This window comes from Oryx dammah, unplaced genomic scaffold (genome assembly GCF_014754425.2).
Source record: "Oryx dammah isolate SB20612 unplaced genomic scaffold, SCBI_Odam_1.1 HiC_scaffold_3, whole genome shotgun sequence".
NCBI lineage: Eukaryota > Metazoa > Chordata > Mammalia > Artiodactyla > Bovidae > Oryx > Oryx dammah.
In genome coordinates, this window is record NW_024070187.1 from 15280770 (window position 1) to 15297504 (window position 16735).

At 39.9% G+C, this 16735-nt stretch overlaps 2 protein-coding genes across 2 annotated transcripts in view; one reads left to right on the forward strand and one right to left on the reverse strand.

The window, feature by feature from the left end:
• The window catches only part of GAR1 (GAR1 ribonucleoprotein), a 58321-nt gene that overhangs the window by 16357 nt on the left and 25229 nt on the right, over positions 1 to 16735 (reverse strand). The gene's annotated exons all lie outside the window — the stretch shown is intronic.
• The window catches only part of CFI (complement factor I), a 43335-nt gene continuing 37251 nt past the window's right edge, over positions 10652 to 16735 (forward strand). Inside the window, exon 1 of the mRNA XM_040237472.1 lies at positions 10652 to 10954. Coding sequence (XP_040093406.1) covers positions 10898 to 10954 — 57 coding nt within the window. The 5' untranslated portion in view covers positions 10652 to 10897. The remainder of the gene's footprint in view (positions 10955 to 16735) is intronic.

The following is a 16735-nucleotide window of genomic DNA, read 5'->3' on the forward strand; positions in this document are numbered from 1 at the left end:
TGAAAGAAATCAAAGAGGACACTAATAGATGGAGAAATATACCATGTTCATGGATCGGAAGAATCAATATAGTCAAAATGAGTATACTACCCAAAGCAATCTACAGATTCAATGCAATCCCTATCAAGCTACCAGCGGTATTTTTCACAGAGCTAGAACAAATAATTTCATAATTTGTATGGAAATACAAAAAAAACTCGAATAGCCAAAGCAATCTTGAGAAAGAAGAATGGAACTGGAGGAATCAACCTGCCTGATTTCAGGCTCTACTACAAAGCCACAGTCATCAAGACAGTATGGTACTGGCACAAAGACAGAAATATAGATCAATGGAACAAAATAGAAAGCCCAGAAATAAGCCCACACACCTATGGACACCTTATCTTCAACAAAGGAGGCAAGAATATACATGGATTAAAGACAATCTCTTTAACAAGTGGTGCTGGGAAAATTGGTCAACCACTTGTAAAAGAATGAAACTAGATCACTTTCTAACACCACACACAAAAATAAACTCAAAATGGATTAAAGATCTAAACATAAGACCAGAAACTATAAAACTCCTAGAGGAGAACATAGGCAAAACATTCTCCGACATAAATCACAGCAGGATTCTCTATGATCCACCTCCCAGAATACTGAAAATAAAAGCAAAAATAAACAAATGGGACCTAATTAAAATTAAAAGCTTCTGCACAACAAAGGAAACTATAAGCAAGGTGAAAAGACAGCCTTCTGAATGGGAGAAAATAACAGCAAATGAAGCAAGTGACAAACAACTAATCTCAAAAATATACAAGCAGCTTAATTCCAGAAAAATAAACGACCCAATCAAAAAATGGGCCAAAGAATGAAATGGACATTTCTCCAAAGAAGATATATGGATGGCTAACAAACACATGAAAAGATGTTCAACATCACTCATTATCAGAGAAATGCAAATCAAAACCACAATGAGGTACCATTTCACGCCAGTCAGAATGGCTGCGATCCAAAAGTCCACAAGCAATAAATGCTGGAGAGGGTGTGGAGAAAAGGAAACCCTCTTACACTGTTGGTGGGAATGCAAACTAGTACAGCCACTATGGAGAACAGTGTGGAGATTCCTTAAAAAATTGCAAATAGAACTGCCTTATGACCCAGCAATCCCACTGCTGGGCATACACACTGAAGAAAGCAGAATTGAAAGAGACACGTGTACCCCAATGTTCATCGCAGCACTGTTTATAATAGCCAGGACATGGAAACAATCTAGATGTCCATCAGCAGATGAATGGATAAGAAAGCTGTGGTACATATACACAATGGAGTATTACTCAGCCATTAAAAAGAATACATTTGAATCAGTTCTAATGAGGTGGATGAAACTGGAGCCGATTATACAGAGTGAAGTAAGCCAGAAAGAAAAACAGCAATACAGTATACTAACACATATATATGGAATTTAGAAAGATGGTAATGATAACCCTCTATGTGAGACAGCAAAAGAGACACAGATGTATAGAACGGACTTTTAGACTCTGTGGGAGAGGGAGAGGGTGGGATGATTTGGGAGAATGGCATTGAAACGTATAGTATCAGGTAAGAAACAAATCGCCAGTCTAGGTTTGATACAGGATATAGGATGCTTGGGGCTGGTGCACGGGGATGATCCAGAGAGATGATATGGGGTGGGAGGTAGGAGGGGGGTTCAGGATTGGGAGCTCATGTACACCTGTGGCTGATTCATGTCAATGTATGGCAAAACCAATACAGTATTGTAAAGCAAAATAAAGTAAAAATAAAAATTAAAAAAAAAAAAGAAGAAAGTTTAAAAAAAGAGGGGGGGGAGATGGGAGGGAGAGAACATGGGTGTATCTATAGCTGATTCTTACTGATGTATGACAGAAAACCACAAAATTATGTAAATCAATTATCCTTCAATTAAAAATTTTTTTAAAAATAAAGTTACTGTATAATATTATCTGTTATCATTGTACAATAGTTATTCATAATTTTTAAGTTTAATACTTGATTTATAGTTATTTTTAAATAGGATATCAATTCTCATGCAAATTGAGTAGGAGAGGAAACTTCAGTTATTTAATTTAGCAGAGTGCAAGTTGATTTTAATAAATATTAATCTTTTTATAGGCCTGCTGCTGCTAAGTCACTTCAGTCGTGTCTGACTCTGTGCGAACGCATAGATGGCAGCCCATCAGGCTCCCTCGTCCCTGAGATTCTCCAGGCAAGAACACTGGAGTGGGTTGCCATTTCCTTCTCCAATGCATGAAAGTGAAAAGTGAAAGTGAAGTCGCTCAGTCATGTCCGACTCTTCGCGACCCCATGGACTGCAGCCCACCAGGCTCCTCCGCCCATGGGATTTTCCACGCAAGAGTACTGGAGTGGGTGCCATTGCCTTCATGTAAGTAAAAGTTATTTAATGCATAAATTGTTTCATCTTTGGCATGTGAGAGCACTTTCAAATTTGGTCCTATGTCTTACCACTCACTAGCTTCTGATGGCTTCCTCGCTCTCTGACACTGGATGTCTCTGTCTGACATACACTTTTCCTGCCTCGGCCCTTTCTTTAAGAAGCCCAAAGAACACAATCTGGCACTAAGGGGTGGTCCTTGCTTCTGAATTATCATGACTTCTGTGTCTTATCATTGGACAGAGACAGGAGGTACATATTTTTAGAAAGGAAAAAAGGAAAAAAAAGATGGTTGAACTGCTATGTCCAATTTAAATGTGAAATTCTCCTACCCTGAAATTAAGACATTTAACATAAATATTTTATTTACTTGAGCCTATATACATATTTATGTGTGTGTGCAGAAAACATTGTCAAGTAAGTGTTAATGTTGTTATTAACAGACTGCTGAATCCTATTTAAGATTTTGTATCACTTGGTTGGTATTTTGTTTAGGATTTTTGCAGCTATAGTGATAAATGAGATTGATCTTTCTTTTTCTGTTTATTGTGCTGTACATACTGGCTGTCTTAATTCTGACTACAGAGGACTGTGTGGATGACTGTGTAGGAGAAGGTGAGGTGGAATGTGAGGTCTCAGGAGTTGCCTATAGCTGACTTTTTCAAGTGCAGAGATTCCCTGAACGCCAGGGATGTACCAGGAATGGTTCTCTGCTTCTCCCGCCCAAGGGCTTACTCCAGGGACACTCGGTTAGAATATGCGCCACAGAGAATCTTTGTAGGCTTTATCCTGGAGGAAATGTTGAGGTGAGTTTCCGAAGAATAGGGTACTGGCTCAACTGTTTTGCTCTTTATTTAATTGATCACCTATCTATCACTTCTCTTGGATTCCACCGTCTTTACTTTGTGGTCTCCCTTATTCTGGATACAGTTGTCACCTACATCAGTTCAGTTCAGTTCAGTTGCTCAGTCGTGTCCAACTCTTTGCAACCCCATGAACTGCAGCACGCTCACCTCCCTGTCCATCACCAACTCCTGGAGTCCACCCAAACTCATGTCCATTCAGTCGGTGATGCCATCCAACCATCTCATCCTCTGTCATCCCCTTCTCTTCCTGCCTTCAGTCTTTCCCGGCATCAGGGTCTTTTCAAATGAGTCAGCTCTTCGCATCAGGTGGCCAAAGTATTGGAGTTTCAGCTTCAACATCAGTCCCTCCAATGAACATCCAGGACTGATCTCCTTTAGGGTGGACTGGTTGGATCTCCTTGCAGCCCAAGAGACTCTCAAGAGTCTTCTCCAACACCACAGTTCAAAAGCTTCAATTCTTTGGCACTCAGCTTTTTTTACAGTCCAACTCTCACATCCATACATGACCACTGGAAAAACCACAGCCTTGACTAGACGGACCTTCATTGGCAAAGTAATGTCTCTGCTTTTTAATATGCTGTCTAGGTTGTTCATAACTTTCCTTCCAAGGAGCAAGCGTCTTTTAATTTCATGGCTGCAGTCACCATCTGCAGTGATTTTGGAGCTACATCAGCTTGCAGTTAATCTCTTCCTCTCTACTGTATGTCTTCTAGTAAATCCTCACTGTGTCCTCTTGATGGATTCCCTCTTCATTTTTCAGTGGTGTAATGGAATTATTTTTATATTTATTTTCACTGAGCTGTTGGGAGGTAAGAGATATAAATTATAGAGAATGTCAGTCATTGTGAGCTATTTATTGCATTTTCTCTTTGTTAACTGCTGACAATTAGGAAATTCATTTTCTTACCTTGACCTCATATCCAGTTGCTCTAACAAACTTTGACTTTAGATCTAATAATTTTCAATTAATTTTATCTAAGTAGACAATCATTTCAACTACAAATAATGGCAATTTTGTCTCTTTCACTCCAATATTTATAAATTTTTCATATTTATTGCCTCTAATTATAACAACAGTATTGAAATATAGCATCCTTGATTTTATTCCAGACTCTGAGTTTGGCTCCAGTGTTTCACTAGTGTATGTTGTTGGTTTCTACATTTTATCAGGTTAATGATATTTGTTCTTTTCCTAGATTACTCACTTTTTAAAAATTAAAAATTGGTGTTAAACTCATATCGTATACCTTTTCCATATCTTGTAGTATAATAATACAGATTCTCTTATTTAATCTATTATTTTAATTAAAGATTTTAGTGTACTGAATTACACTCAGGAGAAATATCAACAACCTCAGATAGGCAGATAATACCATCCTACTGCAAGGAGATCCAACCAGTCCATTCTGAAGAAGATCACTCCTGGGATTTCTTTGGAAGGAATGATGCTGAAGCTGAAACTCCAGTACTTTGGCCACCTGATGTGAAGAGTTGAATCATTGAAAAAGACTCTGATGCTGGGAGGGATTGAGGGCAGGAGGAGAAGGGGACGACAGAGGATGAGATGGCTGGATGGCATCACTGACTCGATGGACGTGAGTCTGAGTGAACTCCGGGAGTTGGTGATGGACAGGGAGGCCTGGCGTGCTGCAATTCATGGGGCTGCAGAGTCGGACACAACTGAGCGACTGAACTGAACTGAACTGAATGGCAAAAAGCAAAGATAAACTAAAGAGCCTCCTGATGAAGGTAAAAGAGAGTGAAAAAACTGGCTTAAAACTCAACATTCAAAAAATGAAGATCATGGTATTTGATCCCATAACTTCATGGCAAATAGATGGGGAAGAAATGGAAACAGTGGCAGATTTTATTTCCTTGCTCTCCAAAATCACTGCAGACGGTAACCGCAGCCATGAAATTTAAAAATTCATGCTCCTTGGAAGAAAGCTATGACAAACCCAGACAGCATATTAAAAAGACAGAGACATCATTTTGCCAACAAAGGCCCATATAGTCAAACCTATGATTTTTCCAGTAGTCATGTATGGATGTGAGAGTTGGACCATAAAGAAGGCTGAGCGCCAAGAATTGATGCTTTTGAACTGTGGTGCTGTAGAAGACTCTTGAGAGTCCCGTGAACTGCAAGGAAATCAAACCAGTCAATCCTAAAGGAAATCAGACCTAAATATTCATTGGAAGGACTGATGCTGAAGCTAAGGCTCCAATAATTTGGCCACCTGAATCAAAAAGCCAACTCATTGGAAAAGACCCTGGGGCTGGGAAAGATTGAAGGCAGGAGGAAAAGGGGGGCAACAGAGGATTAAATGGTTGGATGGCATCACTGACTCAATGGACATGAGTTTGAGCAGACTCCGGGAGATACTGAAGGATATGAAATCCTGGCATGCTGCAGTTCATGGCGTTGCAAAGAATCTGACCCGACACAGTAACTGAACAACAACACTAATAGATATCCTAATATTGAATACCCCTGTATTTCTGAAATGGTCCACACTTGGTCATGATATCTTATTCTTTTGCTATATTGTAGTTTATGGTATATGGTTTGCTAACATTTTATTTAGGATCACTGCATGTATATTAAGATAATCTATAAGCTAATTAAGATTAGCTTATAGATTTCTTTCAAAGGCTTATCTTACCCAGTTTTGGATAAGTATGTCAGAGTATTGCTAGTAAGTCAGAGAGCTTTTTATCTTTTTTCATGTTCTGAAAAAGTTTAAATAACAGAAGAATGATTTTTATTTAAAAAGTTGGTAAAACTTAGTATCTTTGGGAGTTTAAAATCTTTAATATTTCCATTTCATCTTAGCTATTAATTTATTTGAATTTTCTATCTCATCCCAAGTCAATTCTGATAATTCTATTTTCCTTGACTTTTTTTTTTTTGGATCTTCAGATTATTTGATAAATTGCACATGATTTTGTCACTTAAATTTCTAAGTGACAAGGCACCAAGCCAACACTGGCTAATTTTAGTAAAAGAAAATTCAGTAGAAAATAACAGGATGTTCGCAAGTACTGACAGGTGGCTAAGAAACTAGGCTTAAGAATTAAAGATACTTAATAAGGCCTAAAGGAATCCAAGGAAGCTTATCTGTAGCTGAAACAGTCTGACCAGTATGCTGCTTCTTCTGCTGCAATAAATAATTCACAACTGTTTCTTTTGTTCTCTTATCACTTAACTCAAGACCCAAACACCAGAGAGACAGAGACTCTTTGATCAGTCCCTGGGCTATAAAAAGGAATGGAAGGAGACTGGATATGGATTTCTCAACTTCCATTTAGAAAGCAGGTGCCTGGAATTACTCTCCTACCAAAAACAACTCATAATAGAAGAAGATAATTCCACACAGAAAATTTGGACCCTATTATGAAGCACAATGGATGTTGGCAGCCCCCTAGAAATGACCACTTCAATAGCTAAATTTTCCTCTGAAATTGTCTTACTCTCTCTTTTTCAAAATTATTTCTCTTAATGACTCATGTTACTTATCAAGTCTGCTAGTTTTTTTACTTTCTGGTTTATTTACTATTGCTTATGTCTTTATTCGGAGAAGGCGATGGCACCCCACTCCAGTACTCTTGCCTGGAGAATCCCATGGATGGAGGAGCCTGGTGGGCTGCAGTCCATGGGGTCACACAGAGTTGGACACGACTGAAGCAACTTAGCAGCAGCAGCATGTCCTTATTAGTTCCTTTGTACCATTCTTATTCTTTTTCATTATTTTTTAAATAGTATCCTGAGTTATATGCTTAGTTCACTTTTCAGTGCTTTTTTGTTATAAAATGTTTGATATAATTTGGATATATAAATGTCTTTTTGTTTTCTTCTATTCTTTCTAAGACTAGAAATTCCACCCCTGCTAGGGTTTAATATTTGTTTCAATCAAATTTCTTTTAGAGATAAGAGCCTTGATTCTAGTTTCAGCAATATTATAAAGTATATCAATAAGAATGCTTTCAGGAAAACTGAAACCACTGTAAGTATTTTAAGCAGAAAAGAATATCAGAAACAGTTTGCATTCACATGGGATGAACAACAGTATACATTTATAATTTTCTCATAAGTCTTATCTTCCATCTTCTGCCATAAGAAAGTCTGAAGAGATCTGGGTATCATTGAGATTTCTTATAGAACATTAAATTGTTTTATTACACTGATGGCATTACCTTAATCAGAGCAGATAAGCAAGAGGTGGCCAGCATGCTGAATGCCTTGATAAGACATACATGCTCCAGAGAGCAGGTGACAAGTGGCACATGAGTAAAATTATGAGAAAACAGAGCTCAGATTTCTTCCAAGACATCTTATCTAAAGTAAAAGGCAAATTATTTTGTCTTGTATTTTCTTTCACAAAGAAGGAAGCATAAGATTTAGTCAGTCTTTTTAGAGATATTCCTTTTTGGGAATATTGGATTTGAGGGCAAATATTTCACACTGAAGAAGAATGCTTTGGTTCCCAGAGCAGGAAAGAGTTCTGCAGTAATCCAGAAGACCCTGTGGTGCTGGAGGTATCACAGGTGGGAAAAAAACATTACAGAGAGTTTGAGGAAGACCCAGTGGAAGAACAGCACCCTCAAGCTCTGCAGCAAGGCCATGCCATCTGCAGCAGAGAATTCTATTCTTTTTGAGAAACAACCTACACACTACTGAACACTGGCAAATGTGGAATGACTGATATGTCACTGTGTGAGAAATACACACTACGAGCTGGGTCCTAACAGACCCATGAAGTACAAGGTTGAACAGGCCTAGCAAAAACATGAGATGAACCTGTCACATCTAGAACAAAGAGCACAGAGGAGCAAAGGGCACAAGCAAAGTACTTGAGCAGGTGGCCCAGATTTCTCTTTTCCCCCAAATCCAAACTGTTGCACCCATGTCCCTCAGCTCACACCTGTGACTCTATGGGAACCCTGGTATGAGCAGCTGAAGGAGAAGAGAAACGTTTGAGTTTGCTTCACAGATGGGTTGGCTCTGTACGTAGGTACAACCTGAAAGTGGCAGCTGAACAACAGCCATGCTTGGTAATTGTCTGAAAGACAGTGGTGGAAGAAAGTCCTCCCAGTGGGCAGAGCTTCAGCCTGTACACATAGCTGTCCACTTTGTGTGGGAAAAAAAGAGGCCTAAGGTTAGACTATATATGGGATCACAGGCAGTAGTAATTGCCTGATGGTCTTTTTCCCTATAATGAAAGATATTCAAAGATTAAGAACAAGAAGGTCTGAGTAGAAACTTGTGGACATACCTATAGGAGTGGGGATGAAGTATAAAAATCTTTGTAATGCATGTTAACACCACCAGAGACCATCCACTAGAGAAAAGTAATCGATAATCAACAAAATGACTCAGCTAATTGATATCCGCCAATCTCAGTCATCAACCACCTCAGTACTAGCACAGCAGGCACAAGAATAAAATGGCTATGGTGACAGAGGTGGCCAGTAACAGCACAGGCCCTGAAGGTTTCTTTGGCTACTGCCATCAACAAATGTCCAATCTGACAGCAACAGAGACCAATGCTGAGCCCCCAAGATGGCACAGCTCATCAAGGATACCAGCTAGCCACTCGGTGGTAAATTGATCATCCAGTTGTTTCACTCTTAAAAAGGCCAGAGGTACATCCTCACAGGAATAGACAGAAATAAACAGACATAAAGCCAGGTACCTTTCCTACCTGCAGGGCCACAGGGTCATGAGTCAAAGGATTACAGAGTACTTAATCTTCCAACAAGGGATCCCATGTAACATCCTGCTAGATAGGGGAACCCACTTTCTAGCAAAGGAAATGTGAGCTTGGAGCTCTGGCCATGCAATTCACTGGTCATACCATATAACTGCACCGCTGTGAAGCTGACAGCCTTATGGAGCATTGGTATAGCCTACTGAAGGCCGAACTGAGGTGCCACTTAAGACAACACTCTGAGGACTGGGTGCTGTCCTCTAAGAAGCAGTATGTGCATTGACTCGAAGGACCGTCATGCCACACTGTGTCTGCAACAGAGAGAAGACACAGGTCTGCGACCCAAGAAGCAGAAGCAGGAATGGCCACACTTGCCATCACTTCTGACGACCAACTGGAGGCCGTGTGCTTCCTGTCCCCACACTTTGCGCTCTGAGGTCTGTTTCTCAAAGGAAACACACTGTTGCCCTGGGGCACAACAAGAATCTCAGTGAACTATATGCTCTGCCTTCTGCCTGGTGCACACTGAGCTGCCTGGAGAGAGGAGGAGTCACCATCTTGACAGGAGTAACCTATCACTTCAGAGGAAGGAAGTCTGCTGTTACACAGCCAGGGTAGGGAGAAATGTGTGGGGAACCGTATGAGCTACTGAGTATCTCTTGCAACAATAAAGGGGTAGGAACAGCAGCCATGGTCTGAGAAGGGAATGGTATTCAGGGGCTCAGGCCACTCCGGGAAGAGGTTGAGGGTCATGCCACCAGGTAAGCCACTGAGGCCAGCAGAGGGGGAGACTCAGGGTGAAGGGAATCTAGAATGGACAGGAAGGAGGCAGAGGCTGAGGATAACTGCAGCCCCAAGATCAACCGCAAGGGCAGGGGCTACAGCTCCTTCCCCCACCCCGACCCCCAGCAACTTCCCTCTCCTAAATTATCTCTCAGGAAGAGAGGCCCACTGCAATTTTGACGGAGCCACCCTTGAAACACACCTGGAAAGTAGACCTCAAAGGTGCAAACGGTAGACTCTGAAAGACCAGGAGATGAGTTTCCTGGATCCCCCTTTCAAGGAAGATCTGGCTGTCTGGCTGTGAAGAGTGTGGTCAGCGGACACTTCTTTCTGACAGCAACTGAAGACCTGCCTCACCCAAGGGCGTGCATTTCCTGGGCAACTGTCACCAGGTCACGTCACTGAGCAAGGCAGGCAGGACCCAGCCATTCCTGCATGACCCAGGGCCCCTGTGACTGGCCACTGTCACTCCAGAGCCCCTCCAAGCTGGCCGAGGCTTTGTCGGATGCACATTGCAGTCTGCTTTCTCTTTCTGTTCCTTCCTGCTTCTCTTCCTTCCTTTTCCAGGAGCTGATTCCTGACAAGTATCCCCCACCCCAAACTCTGTCTCACGTCTGCTTCAGGAGAACCGAACTGTGACAGCATTTCTGCTGAGAGAAAAAGAATTTATCACAGGACAACCCATGATTGATAAAGGAACCATTTTGGTGAGGATTTTTAGTGTTCAGCATAGCATTCAATACGATGGACTTTTTACTCCTTACCATTTCCTAGGCTTCGTCCTTAAAGAAAAATATGATTCTGTTTTGACCAAAGCATAAGAAATTTCTTTCAGTGGTTTCTGCCTACTGTAGCAAACAGAACAAGGCATTGTTCAGTATCGAGGTGGGGCATCAGTTTTCTCTGCGGGAAACAGTCCCTCAGCTATTTGCTGAGGTCTTTTTTGGTTTCATTTACGGTAAAACTCTGGATTTTTGCCAAATTCTCCGCAAGTTCAAAAGTACAAAGCTCTTTAGGAGGCCTGCTCTTTTTAAATATTTTTTCAGAGGTTAAAAATTAAATTTCAAAAGGATACCTGGGGTGCAGAGGAGTCCACAGTAGAGACACAGACCCTGATTGTCTCCAACATGAAGCTTGGTCATGTCATTCTCTTACTTTTGTGCTTCTACTTAAGTTTTTGTGAGGTAAGCAATTCAATATTTATGCAAACTTTTAAGTAGATATTTCAAATATTGTAAAAATACAGAAAAAAACTCAAAGATATTATTTTGACTTGAAGATTACATAGTTCACTTGCCAATGATGACAGTATTTAGTCAGTAACCAAGATTTTATGTTATATCTTGATGAAAGAGCTTGAAGAAATTGCTTTTTTCATATGCTATTATCTGTGCGTAGAGATTGGACTGAATGAAAATTTTACTAATAGATCTATGATTTTTAGTAATTATTAAATCAGTAAACATTTATCAAGCTCTATCTATGTGCAAGGTATAGACATGGGCAAGACTGATCCTTCCGTCAATAGCCTTTTGTACAGTTGTAGAAAGATGATACAAATATACCAATGAGGAAATAATAAGCATAATTTGAAAAATATTTAAAACCATGAGAAGGAACTGTTATAAGATATATATTTAATTGCCCCAAAATGGCACAAATATCATCATCTGCCAAGGGAATTTAATGAGAGGAAAAATCCCTTCCTGCTTGGAGATTGGGAAGGGTTTATGGGCCAAATGGGATTTGAGCTAGACCTATAATTCTGAATAAGATCTGATCAGTGGAGAGAAAGAGGAAGTGATTTTCAGCCTGAAAAACAGCAAGTGGTATGGCCAGAAAGACAGCAAAACACTGGGCTCCTCTCCATGAGTAAAGACACTTGATCAGAGTAGAGACTTTGTAGGCAACTCAAGTAGTTAAAGCCAAAACAACAGATTGTAGCCAGTCTGGAAGGTAGCCTGTTAAGGTTAGAAATGTTTAAGACATTTTAGAGACTTGATGATTGCCTACTTTTGTGATCAAAGAGTTTTGAAACAATTCCAAAAATTGTTTTGTTTTAAAGTCTGTTTAGAGCAGCAAATGTTTAAAGAGAACTACCTAAGATATCAGAATTAAATACTTAAGTTTCTTATAAGTTCTAAACTATATATGCAATGTTTATAGTATAAACCAAATGGAAATAAAGTAAGTACTTGTTGATTAAAATAGATTAAATTATTGCACATCCAGAAATAACTATCACATTAAAATGGTGTTTTATATTTATTGAAATAAAATGCCTCACTGAAATCTTATTTTTGTTAAGAAAAATACACATACACATAAATACACAAATATATTAATAAATGCTTATATAAATGGAGTTTTAAAGCTCATGAGGGGTGTATATTAAACAGATAACAGTTAGTATCTCTGAGTAATGGGATTACTCATGATTTTTATGTTTTATATGTTTATGAATTTTCAGAGTTCAAAAATTTTGTCTTATTCATTTGTCATTTTTCTTTTTTAAATACCAGATAAATGTGTGTTGCATTATAACAAGAAAAATTTGTTTTTGGAAAAAAAGGGTATTTCAGCCACATTTGGGGTTCTTGGAACAAAAACAGAATAAAAAAGAAAACTGAAAATAGTTTTCACTTACACAAAGGAAAAGAGCCTCTTTCTTTTACTGAACAATCATCCAATCATAAAATTGTCTTCATTCCTTTAAGAAACAGCATTTTGAAACCACAACTTCATAAAATACTATTATTATTTCCTTATAAAAGGAAATGGAATGATTTTTTATGCCACCTGCTGAGAAATAATCATTTTTAAATGGAGCTTACCATAGAGATAGGGGCTTCCCTGTGGCTCAGCAGTAAAGAATCCACCTGCCAATGCAGGAGACCTGGGTTCTTCCCTGGGTTGGGAAGATCCCTTGGAAAAGGCAATGGCAACCCACTCCAGGATTCTTGCCTGGAGAATCCCATGGACAGAGGAGCCTGGTGGGCTACAGTCCATGGGGTCACAAAGAGTCAGACCTGACTTAGTGGCTGAAGAGCAACAACCACAGAGACAAAATAAATATGTTCTAAGTTTTAAAATGTATCTACATTTTCAACATGAAATAAAATATGTACAGCTGGGAGAAACTTTTGTATTTTAAAAGCTGGAAGCAGATTTCCTTCTAGGGGATAAAAAGCCCCACTCCCTTTTTATATCAAAATATTTCAATGGACTGATTTGAAAGTGGATTATGTCAATGATGGGGTGGGCTGGCAGTGAAGTTGTTCTGAACAGTGAGATGAGAATCCTGGTTTTACTGAACCTACCCAGACAAAGAGGTAAGGGGACTTAGGAAAGGGTGGGAAAGAAACTCAGAGTGGCTGCTGTGTCAATAACAAAGGGGTATTAAGAAACAGGGATCTCGGTCCTTGGAATTCCCCAGGCAAAAATTCTGGAGTACGGAGCCATTCCCTTTGCCACAGAATCTTCCCAACCTAAGGATCAAACTGTCTCCTGCATTGCAGGCAGTTTCATTACCATCAGAGCCACCAGGGAAGTCCCAGTAATGCAATAGGGAAGCCAAATATTTTAGTCAATATGGTTAAACACTGTGATATACTTGGCTGTGACATAATCCCTCACCAAAACCTTTTTTTTTTAACCCTAAAAGCATATTATAAACTTTGGTTTATATGGGTAGTATTTTGGAAGGAAAGAACTGGGGTGATGGTCAACAGAGTGATGGGATCTGGAAAGAGAATATGCACAGGAGGCAATACGCAGTGCAGAGAGTGATGTCAGCTAGCAAGGCAGAGTAGGCAAATCCAAACACTTGTCCCTCCACCAAAAAAACTAGAAAAGTCAAGCAAACGTTCAAAACCAACTTTGTCAGAACTCCAGTTATCAAAGTCCTACAGTACCCAAGTGAATGCTGAATGAAGGAAAAAGGCAACTTAAAAATGGTAGGAAAACTGCAGGATTTCTATTTGCCCTTACCCCACCCAGATACCAACTCAGTGGCAGTCTTGAAGGTAGTAATCCAAATTCCCAGTGTGGAACTCTAGTCCCCAGTTCTAAATGGAGCAGAGCAGACTTTATTTAAAAAGAAATTGTGTTGGTCTGTTCTAACCTAGCCAGGGGCTACTTAAAGCTGAAACAATAAATTTGTCTTTGTTTCATCTAACTTGAAACTCAGAGTGGAAAGGCAGCAGGCATTCCTCAAAAACATTATCAAGGCAAGCAAATAAACAATCTACCACCACCTGAGACAAGACAACAGCTGAGGCCTACAATAGAGTGCGGAAGCCTGAAAGGAAAAGTTAGTTTCAGCTGGAAATTAGGGCATTCAAAAGCCCCTGTGTATCCTGGGAATTTAGAAAGCAACACACATGCCCAGGGCAAGATGAAGCCCAGAAAACACCTAAGAAGACCCTAAGCCTACACCTCTAGGCTCAGTGCAAATGTGAAGTAAAAGCTAAGACAGAATTGTAAACACTCTGGTTAAGCACTGAGCACTGAAGTGGCCCAGCACAGAGCCAATTTGAAAACTCGGAAGAGGTTTTTTCGTTGTTCTCAATTTCAAGGATTCCTTATTCTTTTCTTTCCTTCTTTCTTTCTTTTATTTCCTTCTTCCTTTCTTTCTCTTTTTTCCCCTCCCTGTCCCTTTCTCTTTCTCTTCCTCTCTCTCTGGTTCCTTGTGTTGAAGGAAATCTTTGTCTAAATCCTAGCTAAATACAAGGTAAAGGAACCAAGACTTCAGAAACCACACATGACCAAAAAAAAAAAAAAAAACACAAAACCCTTTATAGAAACAGTTTTGAAAAATTAGTAAATATCTATAGTCTATAGGAATCAAGGAAAGCAAACCCTGAGGAGAAGAAAGAATTTGATTTCAAGAATTACAACATTATAATATTCAAAATATCCAGTCTCCAACAAAGAATATGAAGCATGCAATGAAATGAAAATATGGCCCATTCACAGGAGAAATTATTTCTGAGGAAGAACAGACTTTGAACTCACCAGACAAAGACTTTAAGTTAAACATCTTAAATAGATTCAAATAGCCAAAAAAAAGCAAGGAGGATGTAGGAACAAATAGAGAATACCCATGAAAAGATAGAAATTATAAAAGGAATTAGACTGAAAAGTATAACAAAGAATTCACTAGAGGGTTTTAATAGCAGATTTGAGCAGACAGAGAAGTAAGTGAAGCTGAAGATTGGTCAATTAAATTATCTGAGGAGCAGAAAGAAAAAAGAATAAAAAGAGAAACCATCAGTATATACACAATTGGAATCTCAGACAGAGAAGAGACAGTCAGAGAATATTTGAAGAAGTAATAATCAAACCCTTCTTAAATTTGATAAAAGATAATGAATCTAGAATGTCCCTGGTGATCCAGTGGCTAAGAATCCGCCTGCCAATGCCGGGGACACGGGTTCCATCCCTGGGCTGGGAGGATTCCACATGCTGTGGGGAAGCTAAGCCTGTGCACCACGACTGCTGGGCGCATGCACTCTGGAGCCTGTGCTTCACAACAAGCAAAATCACTGCAGTGGAAGCACCACAGCTAGGGAGGAGGCTCCACTTGCAGTGCCTAGAGAGGGCCTATATGCTGCAGTGAAGACCCAGTGCAGCCACAAATGAGTTAATTTAAAAAAAAGAAAGAAAGGTGTTCAACCTCAGTCATTGGGGGAAAAATGCAGATAAAACTATTCTCTGATGACACTTTTGTATACCTAATTGGCAAAGATAAAAATGTTTAATGTTTTCTGTTCTGTGGTCAAGAAGATGGAAAATAGGCCCTTTCATATACTGATGACCCCTGGAGAAGGGATAGGCTACCCACTCCAATATTCTGGCATGGAGAATGGACTATATAGTCCGTGGGGTTGGAGAAATATTAATAACCACAGATATGCACATAACACCACCCTTATGACAGAAAGCGAAGAAGAACTAAAGAGCCTCTTGATGAAAGTGAAAGAGGAGAGTAAAAACGTGGCTTAAAACTCAACATTCAGAAAGCTAGGATCATGGCATCCAGTCCCATCACTTCATGGTAAATAGATGGGGAAACAATGAAAACAATGACAGACTTTATTTTCTTGGGCTCCAAAATCACTGCAGATGGTGACTGCAGCCATGAAATTAAAAGACACTTGCTCCTTGGAAGAAAAGCTATGACCAACCTAGACAGTATATTAAAAAGCAGAGACATGACTTTGCTGACAAAGGTCCGTCTAGTCAAAGCTGTGGTTTTTCCAGTAGTCATATATGGATGTGAGAGTTGGACTGTGAAGAAAGCTGAGTGCCGAAGAATTGATGCTTTTGAACTGTGTGTTGGAGAAGACTCCTGAGAGTCCCTTGGACTGCAAGGAAATCAAACCAATCAATCCTAAAAGAAATCAGTCCTGAATATTTGTTAGAAGGACTGATGCTGAAGCTGAAACTGTTTCAACAAACCTGAAACTCGAATACTTGGTCACTTGATGCAAAGAGATGACTCACTGGAAAAGATCCTTTTGCTGGAAAAGACTGAAGGCAGGAGGAGAAGGGGACATCAGAGGATGAGATGATGGGATGGCATCACCAACTCGATGAACATGAGTTTGAGCAATCTCCAGGAGTTGCTGAGGACAGGGAAGCCTCACGTGCTGCAGTTCATGAGGTTGCAAAGAGTTGGACATGACTGAGCGACTGAACTGGACTGATACATTGATGATAAGAGTTCAAATTTGAGCAATTTCTAGAGAGAGAAGGGCTTCTCAGTGGCTCAGTGGTAAAGAATCCACCTGCCAATGCAGGAGACCCAGGTTCATCCCTGGGTGGAAAAGATCTCCTGTAGTAGGAAATGACAACTCACTCCAGTATTCTTGTCTGGAAAATTTCATGAACAGAGAAGCTTGGCGGGCTACAGTCCATGGGGTCACAAGAGTTTGCAACTGAGCATGCACACTGCTGCTGCT